Raw genomic sequence first — 17,986 nt, 5'->3', positions numbered from 1 at the left:
AACTTAATTTTTTGAATAAATACAAAAATAAGCCAATTTTTTCGTCTTTACTCAAAGAAATTTGGATTTCAATCGTAATTTTTTACTTTTTAGATTCCTCTCGTCATGATGAAATAATAATCCCCAAAAAAAATTGACGAAAAACTAATGCTAAAAAAAATTGAGTAAGGACAAAAAAAAAAAAAAATTAAGTCACTTGCTTATTAAGTGGAACAACCTAGGTTATAGAGGCCCACGCCCCCACGCTATTAAATTAGAGGTGGGCCAACAAACAAGCCGAACAGTTAACCCTTTTTTTAAAAAAAACACAAGGAGTGCTAAAAAAATATGTTCAAACTTATCTTATTTTCGAAATGAATCGAACTCATAAACAAATTTTTAAAATCGCGCTGATCTAGCCAAATCTCGAGTAATTTGAATGTTTTGAACATCAAAAGTCAAACTAGTTGAAGAGTAATTTGTTTGAGCTTAGTCAAAAAATTGATTAATAAGGTTCAAAAAGATAACCATCAAATCATCCAAGCTTTTTAACGACCAAACATAAGCTGTTTTGTTCATTTATCTACTCTAATTTTTGGTTGAATCATTGTAGAGTTAATTGAGATGTACGTAAGTTGATCCGAACAATTTGAGATATTTAAAAATGCCACTATGACGGTATTACGTTAATTATTTTATTGCCTTCTATGTAAAAAACACTTCATGGAATCTCCACATTAGGGTAGTGACTTGTGATTAGTTGTACTTAATTCCAAAACCGACCCATACATAGGCGATTGATTTTCATGCTTTCCTTTTATTCAAGTGCATGCACTACAATTATTTGTCTTCATTCATATAGAATTCCAAAATTATCCTTCATACATTTTTCCCTTCACACATGGAAGGGGTAATCACGTCATTTCATAACACTACAAATCAAAACAAAAAAGTGGTGCATTTAGATAAAAGAGGAGTACGAAAATCAACTCCCTCTAGATATTTCCATTTGCCAATCAAAAATCTATATTATAAAATAGAGCGATTTTCCACCAAAATGTTTACACATACAAATATAAATGCATCTACAGTCGTTCAATCGTATTTAGTAATAAGGTTGTAGTCGTTGGATCAAAAGAATGAAAGTTTCCTAATGTATTAACCAAAGAAATGAAGGTTTCCTAATGTATTAGCCTCTCTCTCTCTCTCTCTCTCTCTCTCTCTCTCTCTCTCTCTCTCTCTCTCTCTCTCTCTCTCTCTCTCTCTCTCTCTCTCTCTCTCTCTCTCTCTCTCTCTCTCTCTCTCATAAATTACTCACATTAAGGCATTGTATTCAAAACCACCCCATAAAGGCATTATTCAAATGAAAACCAAAATCATATATAACCTTTGTACAAAGCCAAAATCAAAACACCGAGATCACCAAAATCAAAGCCAGCATTCATTTTCCTATTTCTAAGTTGTCAAATATACATCACAGAAATCACCGAAAATAGAAATTTCTATACATCGTTCATATCATTTTCACATTCTTCTTCTTTACTCTCTCTCTCTCTCTCTCTCTCTCTCTCTCTCAATACCACCAAAATCTACTTCACTGAAACCACCGAAAATGCATGTTTGACAGAGTGAAAATAGTGGGGAATTTGCTTGAATTTTTTTTTGCTATTTAGGATGGGAATTTTTTTGCTGTTTAGACAAAGAAAACAAATTTTGTCTTTCAATCATTCATAAAATGCATGTTTGACAAAGTGAAAATAGTGGGGAATGAATCAATTCTTTATGTCCACTTTTATGTAGCTCTCTTAATTTTTTGATAAACTTTGTGATCCGATACTGTGAGGACATGCGACACGACGGAAATAACACGTGGAGACATGTCTGGGGAAATTTTTTCCTGTTTAGAAAAAAAATTGATTTTATTATTTAGGATGAGAATTTTTTTGATCTATAACTTTTGTTATTTGTCTCTCAAAGATGCTCACTTTGTATTTGTTAATCCCTAAGGGGAAAGACTATAATACACACTCTTTATTTGGGTGTGTATCGTATGCACCCTCCAAAATGTTATGAATTATAGAGAAAATGTTACGAATCGTATTGCTAAAAAGTTACGAATCGTATAAAAGTTACGAGATACACTAAAATGTTATGAATCATAATGAAAATGTTATGAATTATACTGATGAAAAGTTATGAATTCTAGAACAAAAGTTACGAAACATGCTAAAATGTTATGAATGAACCATAAAATAAGTGCATATGGTACACCCTTTTAAGGGGTGTGTATTGTAGGCTTTCCCTTTGTTAAAACACATGTTTGACAGAGTAAAAATAGTGGGGAGTGAATTAATTCTTTATGCCCACTTTTGTGTAGCTCTTTTAATTTTTGGATAGACTTTGTAGTCTGACACTGCAAGAACACGCAGCAAAACGAAAATATGTGGAGACATGTCTGGACACGCCACATGAGGTATCATTACCCGGGGAAATGTTGGGAACATGGCAAAGTGAATTCAACACTTTTTAAAAGCTTTACTAAGATAACATATGTATCTTAAAAAGTATTCTAATTTAGAGTTTATTTGTTGTGGACTCTATTCCTCTCCACATAATTCTTTATGCCCACTTTTGTGTAGCTCTTTTAATTTTTGGATAGACTTTGTAGTCTGACACTGCGAGGACACGCAGCAAAACGGAATTATGTGGAGACATGTCTAGACACGCCACATGAGGTATCATTACCCGGGGAAATGTTGGGGACACGGCAAAGTGAATTCAACACTTTTTAAAAGCTTTACCAAGATAACATATGTATCTTAAAAAGTATTCTAATTTAGAGTTTATTTGTTGTGGACTCTATTCGTCTTTCGTTTGAATGGTATTGTTTGATCAGATCACTACAGGACCAGCACATCTCTTTCCCTAGGTAACAATGTGATCAAATCATTATAGCATCAACACATCCCTTTCCCTCGCTCTCCCCTATCACCAAGCCTATGACTGAAACGTGTTGCGCCGTGCCTTCAGGCACGGGCATGCACTAGTCTATATTATAAAACAAAGCGGTTTTTCATCAAAATGTCTATACATACAAATATAGATGTATCTACAGCCATTCGATCGTACTTAGTGATAAGGTTATAGCTGTTGGATCAAAGGAATGAAGTTTTCTAATGTATTGTATTAAACACATTGCTCTCTCTCCCTCTCTCTCTCTCTCTCTCTCTCTCTCTCTCTCTCTCTCTCTCTCTCTCCCACACATAAATTACTCTCATTAAGGCATTATATTCAAAACCATCCATTAAGGCATTATTCAAATGAAAACCAAAACCAAAATCATAACCTTTGTACAAAATCTTGAGATCACCGAAACTAAAACCACCGAGATCACCAAAATCAAAACCAACATTTCTTTTCCTATTTCTTCTTACATTACGAAAATCACCAAAAATAGAATTTTCTCTACATCATTCATATGATTTTCTACTTCACCGAAACCACCGAGGTGAGTTCTTCTATAGACAGTTACTTTTCATTAAGATTATGATGTTTACTCTTTTTCAAGAGTATGGTATTTACTCTTTTTTAAGTGTTTTCTCTATTACTGAAAAACGTGAAAGAATTATGCGCCGTTGCTTCCGATTATATTCTTCTTTTATGTGTTTAAAAATTATTTTTAAGTGTTTTTTCTATTATTGAAAAACGCGAAAGAATTATGTGTCGTTGCTTCCGATTCCGATTCTATTCTTCTTTTATGTGTTTAAAAATTGTGGAGTCCCTTCCGATACTATTCTTCTTTTATGTATTTAAAAATTGTGGAGCTCCTGTTATTAAATAGATGTCTAGAAAGTCTGAAATCAAAATGACAAAGAAGAGAAGGATGAGAGGCATGTGCATGTACAGAGAATTGTAAGCGATTGGGGTGTTTAGTCGAGGCCAGGGGCAAATTTTTTATTTTTGCTCGGCCAGGGGCATTACCTACGCTTCAATCATATGATGTTTCATATCCACTATTTTTGCTTTATGTTCCCTATGTCTCTTTTCTTTTTAATATTTGGTATAGTACTTCTCAAAAAATATCTCCCGTGAGGGCATACGTTGATCAATAACTAGGAGTTTTTTTTGTCTTCTAATATCTTTTGACATATCAAAAGAAAGAGGAGTACAAAATTAATTAACACCCTATTCTTTAATTTCTACCTTGATAATTGTTGCAACAACACTTTTTTGCGTCGAGACTAACATTTTACCTACAGTGTAGCATGTGGTTTGATGAGCCGTACTTGGGTTGTGACTGAGTGTTCAATTGGTTTTAGGTTGAGTGTTTATATTGTTTTTGGACTAGGTGTTCCAGACTACTAGAATTGGATGTTCATAGATTTTTAGGTTCGGTGTTCAAAGAAAGGCTAATCCAAAAAATTTACATATATTTTAAGAAAAAATAATTTTTTTGGGTGTTTATGTGACCATTTTTCCTAAGCTATACAGCCGCCTATAGCAATGGATATGTTGCATGTCACATAGTTAAATTTGTTGGACAAGGGTTGGTACATTGCACGCAAGTTTAGTAGTATTAATTTATGTGTGCTGATTGTTTGAGCCGTATATTGCACGCGGGTTCAGTATTTATTTTTATGTACTGATTGTTCGAGCCGTGCCTTCAGACACGGGCATACACTAGTAAGTATACATATTTGAACTACGCAGATCCATTCGTGTCGAATCAGTTTCGTATGAATCCGGGGTCCCTTGGGCGCAACAATGGTGTAGCACTTAGTCACAATCCACGAGTCTTTTTTGGGAATCTAGGTCATAATTCCTGAAATGAACAATTGAGATTAAAGCATTACAGCATGTAGCGCCTCAAGCGCTGCATGGGACCCGGATCCAGGTTGTTGAATGGATTTCAATTTTTCAATCAATTGATTTCTGCACAATTCGCTTATCTCGTACGCGCTTTGATTTATGCGGTAGGATTTGTCTTATGGGCCAACCGGTCGTCTCTTATTAGGCTTTCGTTTCCTTGTTCTTAATAATTTCTCCCTTTTTTATAACTTAAATGTTCTGTCTAACTTATACGTACCTCAATTAATCCTTGGAGTCCAATTCCACTGCCCTCTTGCGGGAAATCCAATTAAGCCAGAGTAAACTTCCTTTTACACTAGCCCCAAAGAAGTTGATAGAACAATTTCAAACCCAAGACCTTAAGACAGACGGAGCAAACCTTGGCCACTAGCCCAAACCCTTGAGTTGATCTTAATCTTTGTAATTCCTTAACCGACTCAACCGAACTGCTTACCCTATTAACCCCCTTTTTGCTAATCCGTTTTCCCAGTTTGTTCCCACATAAAAACTACCGAATGCGACAACTTGATATCTGCGAGACTATGTAGTTGAATGATACAACACTAAAAAACGTAGGGTGTGTTTGTCCAAATCTACAATTTCTGTGTGTACGTGCATGTATGCGCCTCACCAACGTAGATATCGGGGAAGTTTTGAGGAGATGCCCCGAAATAACGCAACTAAATATCAATGGTCTTCAGGTTTCAGATGTTTTCGGGAGATATTGTGATGATTACTCTGTACTACTTAATTTGAAGACTTTGAAAGCTCGCGGGACAGAAATTGATGACGAAGGAATGGCAATGATCTGAACTAGGTGTCGGAATCTCCGATATTTGGACATTGGATGCTGCAAAAAAAAGTGACGGATAAAGAGGTAATGGAGGTGGCGAGGAACTGCCAAAGACTGAGGGATATAATTCTAGGTGATTGTGAGAAAGTGAGCTCCTACATTTTACCTCTTATGTTGTTGTCAAGGCCCTCCCTTAGGAATATTGATCCACCATGTATTGAGGATCTCAGCAAACAGCTGATAAACTTGTTCTTGGCCTTCGGATGCCGGGTTGACGTTGCGCCGAGGAGTGATTTCAGTTGTTTGCTTCATTAATTAAGGTTGCGTTCTTGTAAATTTATAAATTTAAAACTTATTTCGGTAATTTTTTACTTTTCGTAACTTTTTGTTTAGCTTTTCGTCGTAATATTTGGGGTTAATTGTTCGTCTTGACGATACAAATCGTAAAAGTATAAAAAATATGAACCAATGTTGAAAGAAATCAAATAAGCCTGATACTTTAAACAAATAAGACAGCTGTTTAATACTTTTTTCGCTCTCAGTGAACTTCACTTTAGAAAAAATAAGACAATTGTTTAATACTTTTTCCGTTCTTAGTGAACTTTTTTTTTTCCATTTTCGATCATGATTTTGTACTTTTTAGACTCCTCCCGTAGGTGGGTAAACTATGCAGAATTCTACAACTGGTTGAATTTTTCAATCAGTTGACCTCTATATAATTCATAAACTCCCTCCGTCCAAATTCAATGTCTCTTTCACTATTTGGGAGGTCTCAAAATATATTTCATATATATCTTTTTATCTAGATTTTTTTTTTTTTGCATCTACTATGGATCTTGTTTAATAGATTTCAATTAGTTCTACTATACAAAATTTTTAAAAAATTTAAAAATATTATAAGTTGAAAAATATAAGAGATTTTGTAAATGATACATGCAACTGCCGAAAAAGGGTACTTATTCTGAGACGGATGGAGTAATATATACGAGCTCAATTTATGGAAGACAAATTCGGTCATCTCCCTCTAATTAGGTGGTAGATAATCTTGGGGGCTCAATTACGTTCATTCACTAGGGTAAACCCCCAAGATTATCAACCACCGTGAAATGTGATCTAACACAAGAACTAAATTGTCGATAGGTTATTTTCAGTTTTGGCTTTGGGGTGTTGGTCTTCGTTTGGACCTTTCATGTATTGGTTGTATTGGACCATTGGTTACCGGGGGATATGCCCCTGTTGATTTGTTGTAAGCTAGCTTGGTGCTTGTTTTGGTGAAATAAATCTTTATTTACCAAAAATAAATCTTTATTTACCAAAAATAAATTGTGAGGGCTCCATGAAGTCTAACCTATCAACAACGTTCCTTTCGAGAAATTTTTCAATGCCAAGCGGGTACCACATGTGCATCCGGATCATACATTACGGTTTTAGACGGTTCAAATTTGGAAAGAGAAAGAGGAGAGAGAGTGGGGGGTGAAAGGAGAGAGAGTGTTTCAATCTGAGCCATCCAATATATTTTTGGACGGCTCAAATGTGCCCGCTCGGCACCACATCAGCCGGGTGACGTGGTACCCACCCGGCACTTCTCGTCCGTTTTACACTTTGTTTCCCTTCTTAATTATTTTCCCCGTATCCTTTTTAAACTAGGATACATACCCATTATAAATACTCCTACACTGAACAAAGAAGAAAATTTTCTTTTTCTTCTCAAACTCATCAATAATGAAGAAACAAAGATCTGGACCATCTGGTTACTTCCCAGATGATTGCTGGGAACTTGTATTCCAGAAACTCAGAGAAGACGATGAGTGTGACTTGGATTCGATATCTTTGGTCTCTAAGCGGTTCTTTTCACTATCCAATCGGGTGAAGCATTGCTTGACCGTATACGACGAGACAATCCCTCTACTCCCGAATCTTCTTCGAAGATTTCGACACATCGAAACAATAGTCTTTGACACTTTTGCCCACAAGGACATAGATGGACTCGTTGATCAGATTTCACTGTCTGGTGTATTGAATCTCCAAGCTATCAAGTTTTGGTGTATAAGTGTACCTCCGCGAGATGGTTTTAAGGCACTGGCGTCGAATAAGAATATACAGAACAATCTTAAGGTATTGGATTGCTATGGACTGAGATCTATCCAAGACAACGATTTGGTTTTGATAGCGGATTAATTCCCTCGGCTAGAGGAACTCAGGATTACTGGGATGCTGAATTGGTATGATAGCAATGATAAGGTTGCGGCACAATATATTACAGATGATGGTGTTGATGCACTGGCATCAAAGCTTAAGGAATTGAAGAAGGTTGTAATCAAAGGTAATGCTTGTTCCATTACTGATAAATCGCTTATTTCTCTATCCACAAATTGTGTGAAACTCAGGGGAATTAAACTTTGCTTATACGATGGCGGTCAACATTATGTGACTGAAGATGGCATTGATTTTGTGGTGCGGCATAGTCCCAATTTGACCTCTCTCTCCCTAAAATCTCGGCCGCTGCAACCTTCTACATTCTCTTTTACGATCGGAAACCCTCTCACCCACGCCAAAAATCTGCATTCTCTCACCATGTTTCAAGAACTCGTTACAGACAAACGTATTTGTTCGGTCGCAAAAGCCCGTCCTCCATTAAAGAAGCTCAAACTCGTTGGCTTCATGGGTCAGTATGACGAAATCCATGGGGCATTAAAATTGCTTTTGCAGGCATGTCAATTGACACTGGAAGAGCTAACCCTAAGATCTTTTTGCCACGGAGACACAACTATAACCGAGTTGGTTCAGTATCTCCCTAATCTGACGTCTATAGAACTTGATGAACATTTTGGGTTAACCAGCGTCACCTTTTACACTCTCACAAAATATTGCCCTTTACTTGAAAAGCTAGTGATGGCACGTCCGAAACAAGTGATGGATACTTCTTCTCCGGAATACTTCCATAGAAACTACCGAATGTGACACCTTGACATCTGTGACAATATGTGGTTGAACGATACAATACTTGAAAACTTTGGGCATATTTGTCCGAATCTACGATTTCTCTGTGTAAGCAATTGTCTGCACCTCACCAATGTAGGCATTGGGGAAGTTTTGAGGAGATGCCCTGCGATAACAAAACTGAACATCAATGATCTTAAGGTTTCAGGACTCTTTGGGAGATATTCTGATCACCCTGTGCTGAATTTGAAGACTCTGAAAGCTCGCGGGACAGAAATCGATGACAAAGGAATGGCAATGATTGGAAACAGGTGTCGAAATCTCCAATATTTGGACATCGAATGCTGCAACGAAGTGACCGATAGAGGGGTAATGGAGGTGGTGAGGAACTGTGAAAGACTGAGGTATATAAATCTATATTTGTGTGAAAAAGCAAGCACCTATATTTTACCTCAGATGGTGTTGTCAAGGCCCTCTCTTAGGAACATTAATCCACCACGTTGTGATGATCTCAGTGAGCAGATGATAAACTTAATATTCTTGTCCTTTGGCTGCCGGGTTGGTCTTTTTTCCTTGATCACTGGTGAGTTTAGTTGCTTTTAAGTTTTAATCATACTTCTTCCATTGTTTTCCTTCATATTCTTGCAATCAATTGCCTTGGTAGAATCACTCTAACATGGGAAAATGACAGCTCATGACGTGTTTTGATAATTAATACCTGCCAAGAACATGCCGAGAACATTTGTTAATACTAAAAATGTCTTTGGCGGTTATTAATTATCAAAACACATGATCATTGGCCGTCATTTTCCCCTCTAACAAAGTGATATGGGGAATCCCTTTTTATGTGTTCCATTTAAGGGCGGAGCCATGTTGAGGCTGGGGAGCCTCAGCCCCGGCTTCCCGATTGTCCGAGTTTTGAATTTGTTATTTTGTATATACCTGATTTTGAATTTTATTGATAATTGTTCGTGTATAGTTACTTACAATCTGAATAATTTTGGTTTGATTTGATAAAAAATCGGTTAATTAATTTTAATTTTGATCTCAATTTCTTTCAAAAATACAAAATAAGCAAATGACAGTTGAAGTAGCCTAAAGAACAAAAAACAAAATGACTAGTATACTTTAACCACATTAGACTAGAATAATTTAATGTAAAAACCTTGTGATATAATTTAATGTAATTAATGTGTTGGAAAGCAAAAACCTTGTGATATAATAAGTATTCCTTCCAAAAAAAAAAATAAGTCTATTAAGCCAGTCAAAATCCTGGCTCCGCGGTTCCATTTAGTTTGAAAAACAACAGTACTCTTTATTTCGCCTCGACGATACCCTTTTCCTCCCCAAAAAAAAAAAAATTTAATTTTTTATGGATGAAATTGCAGTTTCTGTATTACCACCTAATCTTTATTTGCCTTGGGACGTTGCTGTAACTGATACCCTAGCAAAGATAGAACACCATTCAACATGTATGGGCGAATTTTCGGATGCTCTGTCATATAACTTCGTCGTGTATGTATGTTAATCGCTGATTTTGTCAAGACTCGTAAGAAAGCCTCAACTCTTTGTCAACCTGAATTCTTTGACAAGTTTGATGATATAATCGAAGCGCCTCGACGAGGAAGGTGAATCTTAACGCTGCAGAGTGGGAGAGGGTGTGTGGTTATGGTGCCATGGTTGGCAAGGACTAGTATTTGGAATATGTCAACAATATGCATGCGCGCGTTTATTTAGGGGAATTGGTATTCGTTGGCTTTGTTTTCTTAAACATCTGCTTTCTTTGTTTCCAAATTAGTCGTGGACCTCACGATGATGTGTGGCTGCGGAGTGGTCCGAAGCATCACGTGGCAAGGTTATTGCAAATTACGTGAATACTAAAATATGCGCGGCGTTTCACAAAACTAAATATGCAAATTATTGCATCCCAGATGATTGCTGGGAGCTGATATTCGACAAACTAGGAGAAGATGATCATCTCAACTTAGCCGCGATGTCTTTGGTCTCTAATTAATTTGCTTTCAATCACAAATCGCACGAACGTTAGCCAAAAATTCACGGACAAGACAATCTCTCCGTATTCCGGAATTCTTCAAAGATTTCAACACCTCAAGAATTTGGAAATCCATACCAAATCCCACAGAGCTATAAGCTTGCTTATTCATCAGGTTTCACAGTCTCTGGGCTAAACAAGTAAACATCAAATCTCTCAAGCCCCGTGTGAAAATGCTGGATATGACAGTTCTAGGCAATTGGGATCGAATTCGAAGCATTCGATTGCTCGAGAATTCTCTCGTTGAAAGACAGCGATTTTTTTTTTTTTTTTATTACGTCAAAAGCCCAAAGGCAATACAGATTTCATCGAAAGATACAAGAAAGAGCCAAGACTTCGACACAGGCACCCCCTGCAGAAGCAAGACCAACGAAACGCCTAGATTAAGAACCAATCTAGGTTCAGGTAGTAAAAAATCCTAACAGACCACAGCTCAAACCCGTAGAAAACAATAAGCACAGCTGAAATCTGAAAAAAAAAAAAAAAAACACAACAACTAAGAAACAACTAAGGAAAGTACAGCTCTTAAACGCTATATATCTGATATATTCTTCCATTGATAGAGGAAGTAAGCGTCAGTTGTAATATAACTTGGGGTTGAGGTATTGACATCAAAGCTTAAGGAATTGAAGAAGATTGTGTTTAAAGGTGACTGTTTTTGGAGCGAGATTCATCTTCATCAACAAACAGGCCTTGTTCGTTTCGTGGTTTCAAAACCTCAGGTATAGTCTTCAAATCGAATTGTACTGAGCCACATGAAATTACATTTGACCGCATTGAATTACTCTTGACTGAATCGAATTACACTTGGGGAGGCCAAATGCAATTCAATGCGGCTAAGAGCAATTTGTAGCGGCCAAGAGCAATTCGAGTTTACACCAAATATCACTCAACTGTCTCAACAATTGCCACCGGACACCAGAGTTATCAAAACTAAAAACAAAAACAAAGAAACAATCGTCACCAGGTGGTTACCTTTTTGGTAAACAGCTCACTTCCACATGGTCTGGGTTCAGGAGCCAGGAGGTTGGACATGCTGGTCATGCGGCTAGTGGCATAGCCAGAAATAATGAGTAGCTGGCGCACAATAAAAACACAAATTCAATAAAATAAATTTCGTAACAAATGACACGACCATATGTACTTCTTTCATTGAAAACACTTGTAAGAAAGTAGCATATTCAACCGACAATAAAATTATTGATATTTCCATTAAAGAAACCAACAAATTTTTTTCTACTATAGTAATGAACACAATGTACTTAGGTAAGATTTTACAATAGACAACAACGAGTTTTTTCATATTGTGAAAGCTTTGAGAGTTTTGCATTATAGTTTTTTATTATTGATGCTTTCAAACGTCTCTCTCTCTCTCTAAAGATGTCATTACCCATTCACTGATCACCAATTCGAATACATCATTGATTCTTCACATAATTCATAATGGAAAACGCACTCTCAAATGTAGCAGTTGTAGATTGTAAACTTAATGTCAAAACTAAAAGCAAATAAATCCATGGACAAACTCAGTGTTTTCCAATCTCTGCCATCACGGATGAATCGGTCGAATGTGGCATTTCCTGATTCCAACTTTTCAAAATATGGAATGTAAAAATCATTTTTCCAAAATTACCACTCTATAGTATATCACATAGTATCATGTACGGTCAGACCTTAAAGTAACCCCCAAAAAAGAACACACCATACCCCTCTCATTTTTTAGAATGTTACCAGCTCTATCCACTAAACTTCCAAATCAACCCTTCTAATGTTACAAATCGTTCAAGCTTAAAAGGGTATCCTAGTCATCTCACTTCAAGATATCCTCTATGTCCTGATTGACAGGGGAAATGAAATTTGAAACGGGCTAATCTGTTGGCTAACAACAGTGATTAGTCTGTTAATCTGGATAAAAATTTGGGTGCAAATAGGTCCGGCTGACATGGTACCCGTGTAGCACATTCAAGTCGTCCAAAAAAACAACTGACGGCTCAGACTAGAAGGTACCAAATGGATTTTTTTTAAAAAGGAAAAAGAAAAAGAAAAAAGTGTTTCAATTCGAGCCGTCGATTGCATTGCTTGGACGACTCGAATGTACTATACAGTTACCACATGGTACCCGATTTGCAACAAAAAATTTCGAGTTAATCAGAAGATAAGTGTGATCAGAATTTGAAACAAACACCGTATCCTCTACGTCCTGATTAACAGGGGAAACCAAATTTGAAACGGGCTAATCTGTTTGCTAACAACAGTGATTAGTCTGTTAATCAGAAGATAAGTGCGATGAGAATTTGAAACAAACACCTGACCCCCATGCACAGTTTCGGGGACACTCCAAGCCAAACTTCGAGCCTCGACCCCAACCCGAACCAGACGTCTATTAAACAGAACCGACCAAAAACCCTGCTCATAAATCTCTTTACTCTCCTGGCCTTTTCTCTTCTTTTTCGAGCTGAAAATCAGAAATTTCAGAGGATTCTGGTTCTGGGTTCCATCAATGGCTTCGTTAAAACCTCTTGTGCCCTGTTTGGCTCTTGTGATTTTGTTCTTCGGTTTCTCTTCTGAGGCGAGGGAATTGCTGGTTGGAGGCCAAGAGAATTCCTGGAAAGTCCCTCCGTCCCCTGATGATCTCAACAAATGGTCCGGGAAAATGCGGTTTCTCATTGGAGATACTCTGGGTAATTTTTCCTAATTCCAATTTCAAATCACTTACAATCTTCCCAAATTGGTTTTCCTTTTTCATTACTACTGTTTACTGTCATTTTGACTCATTTAGCCATGAATTGCCATCTGGGTTTTCTGTTCAGTTGCATGTTCTGTGCCAACTCTTTTTTTTTAAGTTCTGCATTCGTCACTGTGCTTCATTTTCTCTCTCTAAAAAGTCGCTTTCTTTGTATTATTCTCTGAGAATTATCTTCTATCCATGGTAATTCTGGGTTTTCCAGCTACGTGGGTTCTTCGTAAGATCGTCTATCCTTCAGTAAAACTACGTTCTTTTCTTGGTTCTTTTCTTGGTGCAATAAATGAAAGTGCATGTACGGTACCACACCTATGTCGGGACCGAACATAAGGTTTCACCATGTGGGGTGGTGTTGGGAGAATGTTTAGCACGAATGAGGAGCTATTGAGAGACTTGAGCCTCGGCCTTGTCCAACTAAGTCCAAGTTTCAAGAACCAACCCCTTATTGGTGCGCTTGGTGATTATGTTCTAGGTTATTCTCTGAGAATTGTCTTCTCTCCATGTTAGCATTGTTTTTTCCAAAATTATTGCAATTTTTTTGGGGAAAGCTTACTCCAGTTTGAAAAGAATCAGCATTAATTATCATCTTATTTTAATCCATTTCTTTTTATTTTGGGATTTATGTAGTCAAGATAAGTTTGAAACGTTAAAAATCAGATAAAGAGACTAAAAATAAATTTGTTAAGAAAGCTAGCTAGCCACATTATATAACAGAAAAAGGTTGGTCCAGTCATCGAGACCTAGATGTTAAGTTTGCTCCCTCCTGCTCTCATATTCGATATCTACTAGGTGCAAAAATTGTAGTGGGGGCGAGTTCATACTGGTTTTACTATCACCTTAAATTAATGAACTCCCGTTAGTTGATGGTGAGATTGGTTAACCATGAATTGGTCAAAAGTGTGTGGAAGCTGACTCGAACAATTATCAAGAAATAGAGAAAGAAATTGGTTTTTTTTTTAAATTCAATTTCTCATATTATTGGTCTCCATTTCCTTTATTGCCTTCTATCCAAAACTGATTATCCTTAATGTTCTGATTTTTCAGTGTTGAAGTACGACCCAAAAACTGATTCTGTACTGCAAGTAACCGAAGAGGATTACATAATCTGTAACACGTCAAATCCAATCAAATCCTACAACGACGGCAACACAAAAATCCCTCTAGATCGATCGGGGCCGTTTTACTTCATCAGTGGGACGGAGGGGAACTGTGAGAAGGGCCAGAAGGTTGTGGTGACAGTTTTGTCTCCCAAACACGGCCGTGTAAGGGCTCATCCTCCGGTGGCTTCTCCGGCACCGGCACCTTCTCCGGTGGAAGGAGGAAACTTTCCCCAGGCACTTGTTCCCACAGCCGGTGGTCATGGTTTGCCGAGTGGCGGTGGGGCTGTGGGTGTGGCGGTTGTTTTGGGAAGCTTGGTTGGGCTGGCTTTGGTCATGTAGAGAGAGAGAGAGATTGAGAGATTAGTTTTTTGTTAGATGAGGTGGTGTATGAAAACTGGTTGTTTTTGGAGGGATATTTTGTTCTGTTTTTTTTTTTTTTTTTTTTATAGCTTTTTGAGAGAAGTATGGTTGTGGTTTATATGAGAGAATTACGGTTTTGAATGTTAATAATGTTGTGTGAGGATAGCTTGCTTATGGAGAAAAATATGCAACACAATAGAGACAAATATGCAACATAATAGAAAATTTTGTTTCAAACACGTCTCGTGCCTCATATCTGCCTCATATCCAACAGTTAAAACTTAATTAGTACCAAAATCTAATCACAGTAATTAGAACTCTGGATACTCTGTAAGGAAGATAAGGTAGCGCCCCTGGCAAGTGGCAACCTTACCATGACCATTCAACCCAGCATGGTCCCTAAGAATTTCTTATGACCCAAAAGGGCATATGCCCATTCAAACCCAGCATGGTTCCCAAGAATTCCTTATAACCCAAAATTCCTTATGACCCCAAAAGGACAAGTGGCAACCTTACCATGACCATCCAACCCAGCATGGTCCCTAAGAATTTCTTATGACCCAAAAGGGCATGCCCATTCAAACCCAGCATGGTTCCCAAGAATTCCTTATAACCCAAAATTCCTTATGACCCCAAAAGGACATGACCATTCAACCCCAGCATAGTCCCCAAGTAACCCAAAAGGGCTTTCCATCACTCGTCGTGTTAAAACCTATTACCAAGACTGTATGCAGGGAATTGCGGTAAGCATTTTCGGAAATTGATCCGTGGGGATCAGCCTTGATTTTACATTTTACCACTGCCTTCATATATATCCTGCGGAACAAAAATATAAATTAAAAATGAGTCAATATTAGGAAACACCAGTGGATGAAAATAAATCAATTTAATCTGGCGATTAATATAAGATAAACATTACCCACCTCATTATTGATCGATACTAAGTCATGGAGCCTTGTCTACTTTAAAGATGGGTTGAGTTTAAATGGAAATAGAGATAAAATCTAAAACTGACCTATTGACTCTTACGATATTGTAACAACTTTTTTTGGGGGGAGGCCATTCGTTAATTCTAATCTACTCTAGCCTAAAGAGATGACTTGGGGAGGGGGATAGGTGGTTACAGAACAACTTTGACATGGAAATTTGCAAGCAAATACTCCGGAACTTTATACAACTCGTGTTTTACGCTCTTTCTTTTTCTTATTCTGTTTATATTTTTTTTTTAAGTTTACACATCTCATGTTACATTTTGACAAATTTCGAACTTGTTTTCTGAGTGCCAAGCTAAAAGAGTAACGAAATAACCAACTTCTTTCCTCAATGACCTAACTCATGAGAAGAATCGATGTTCTTAAATTGATCGATTTGCATATTAAAAAAGAAGAAGAACATTTTAGATTTTAGCCTAGTTTTCCTTTTTTGAAGTTTGTCGCTACTTATAAATCAAAAAAGTAAGTAAATATACAGGGTGTGCTCCACTAACTAAAATAAGTACTTATTTTTTAAATTAAAGGTGATGTATTGTGATAAAACGACCTGTCTCGGTCGTAAAACAAAAAATAAGTACTTAAAAAATAAAAACCTTAGTGTAACTGGACCTAATCTTGAATTTTCCACACACAAAGAACACTTATATGGAAAGTCAAAAATACCTGAGCTATCCATGCAACTACTCAGATCCTGAGTAACACCTTTATATAAGTAAGCAAAGGCCACCCTCCCTCTCGTCTTCATGCAAATTACAACACCAAAACCACCAAAGAGGAGCCATGAAACATGACCAGAGGATAGAGATGGACAAGGAGGATAGGACACTCCAAAGCTGAGTTCTAGTCTTTTAGCCCCATGTCAATTACACACTTAATTGAACTAAGAAATCGTTGACAGTTTTACGGTCACTACTTGTTATTTCGCATCAGTAACTTGCACATACGGGGTAGACTCATTCCATGGATTCACCGTTTCAAAAAGGAAAGAGAAAAGAGGAGAGAAGAGGAGAATTATTCTGGTGATATTAAGGAAATTGCGCCATAGAATTATTCTGGTTTTTAAATTAAAGGTGATGTATTGTGATAAAACGACCTGTCTCGGTCGTAAAACAAAAAATAAGTACTTAAAAAATAAAAACCTTAGTGTAACTGGACCTAATCTTGAATTTTCCACACACAAAGAACACTTATATGGAAAGTCAAAAATACCTGAGCTATCCATGCAACTACTCAGATCCTGAGTAACACCTTTATATAAGTAAGCAAAGGCCACCCTCCCTCTCATCTTCATGCAAATTACAACACCAAAACCACCAAAGAGGAGCCATGAAACATGACCAGAGGATAGAGATGGACAAGGAGGATAGGACACTCCAAAGCTGAGTTCTAGTCTTTTAGCCCCATGTCAATTACACACTTAATTGAACTAAGAAATCGTTGACAGTTTTACGGTCACTACTTGTTATTTCGCATCAGTAACTTGCACATACGGGGTAGACTCATTCCATGGATTCACCGTTTCAAAAAGGAAAGAGAAAAGAGGAGAGAAGAGGAGAATTATTCTGGTGATATTAAGGAAATTGCGCCATAGAATTTCACAGGGTAGAAATACCAAGAAACCATATTCATATGATCCTTGTTATAATGTCTGTATGATGCATGTTATACGTACCAATTAATCATAGTTATACCCTCATAAGATTGTGAATCTATATCATTTATGTTTATTCGCATTTTATCCACGAATGGGTGAATGGTTAACTCATATGACTTGCATATATGTTTTTTTTTTCCGAAAAAAAAGCAATAGAATTACATATATTTTTTTTTATCTTTTAATCCAATGTTGCTTTCAGTCCTATTTAAATTTTTTTTAGAGTCCCCTTGGTCAACATGATTAATTTTCATGGTAAAAATAAAAAATAAAACTAATACCGACTAGAAAAGTTAGGGGAAACACAAGTTTTTTGAATGGTAATTAATTTAAGGGACGGCTTTAAGCAAAGCCGGACAAGGGCACCAACTTAAGCCCCGAATTTTGACTCAAAATTAGAACTCCAGATAGGTATAGTGAGGTATGTAATATATATTTTATACAGCACTTATATAACAAATAAGCTTAGTGGGAAAACTTAGAGCCCGTTCCAGAAATCTTCTTATTTTATAAGTACTTATTTT

General features: G+C 37.0%; 3 protein-coding genes across 3 annotated transcripts; all 3 read left to right on the top strand.

Annotated features, from left to right (window-relative positions):
• The first annotated feature begins 7,342 nt into the window (after positions 1–7,342).
• On the top strand, positions 7,343–7,798 carry LOC131326321 (uncharacterized). Its single transcript, XM_058359071.1, has one exon. The coding sequence runs from the start codon at positions 7,343–7,345 to the stop codon at positions 7,796–7,798; it is 456 nt and encodes a 151-aa protein (XP_058215054.1).
• A 33-nt stretch (positions 7,799–7,831) lies between these two features.
• On the top strand, positions 7,832–11,690 carry LOC131326315 (EIN3-binding F-box protein 1-like). Its single transcript, XM_058359058.1, has 4 exons — positions 7,832–8,577; positions 8,674–8,964; positions 10,359–10,415; positions 11,630–11,690. The coding sequence occupies exons 1-4, from the start codon at positions 7,832–7,834 to the stop codon at positions 11,688–11,690; spliced, it is 1,155 nt and encodes a 384-aa protein (XP_058215041.1).
• Positions 11,691–13,017: 1,327 nt separating this feature from the next.
• LOC131303370 (early nodulin-like protein 15) lies at positions 13,018–14,976 on the top strand. Its single transcript, XM_058330211.1, has 2 exons — positions 13,018–13,294; positions 14,401–14,976. The coding sequence occupies exons 1-2, from the start codon at positions 13,114–13,116 to the stop codon at positions 14,793–14,795; spliced, it is 576 nt and encodes a 191-aa protein (XP_058186194.1). The 5' UTR covers positions 13,018–13,113; the 3' UTR covers positions 14,796–14,976.
• Positions 14,977–17,986: the final 3,010 nt, after the last annotated feature.

This window comes from Rhododendron vialii, chromosome 1a (genome assembly GCF_030253575.1).
Source record: "Rhododendron vialii isolate Sample 1 chromosome 1a, ASM3025357v1".
NCBI lineage: Eukaryota > Viridiplantae > Streptophyta > Magnoliopsida > Ericales > Ericaceae > Rhododendron > Rhododendron vialii.
This window is presented reverse-complemented; position numbering and strand designations above follow the sequence as displayed.

Bases quoted from the DNA above. Each gene is read 5' to 3' on its own strand.
- LOC131326315 (XM_058359058.1), top strand. From the start codon at position 7,832: ATGCTGAATTGGTATGATAGCAATGATAAGGTTGCGGCACAATATATT. The intron at 8,578-8,673 runs GTGACACCTTGA...TCTCTGTGTAAG, and splicing joins TTCCATAGAAACTACCGAAT to CAATTGTCTGCACCTCACCA. The intron at 8,965-10,358 runs GTATATAAATCT...TTTCCAAATTAG, and splicing joins AGGAACTGTGAAAGACTGAG to TCGTGGACCTCACGATGATG.
- LOC131326321 (XM_058359071.1), top strand. From the start codon at position 7,343: ATGAAGAAACAAAGATCTGGACCATCTGGTTACTTCCCAGATGATTGC.
- LOC131303370 (XM_058330211.1), top strand. From the start codon at position 13,114: ATGGCTTCGTTAAAACCTCTTGTGCCCTGTTTGGCTCTTGTGATTTTG. The intron at 13,295-14,400 runs GTAATTTTTCCT...CTGATTTTTCAG, and splicing joins TCTCATTGGAGATACTCTGG to TGTTGAAGTACGACCCAAAA.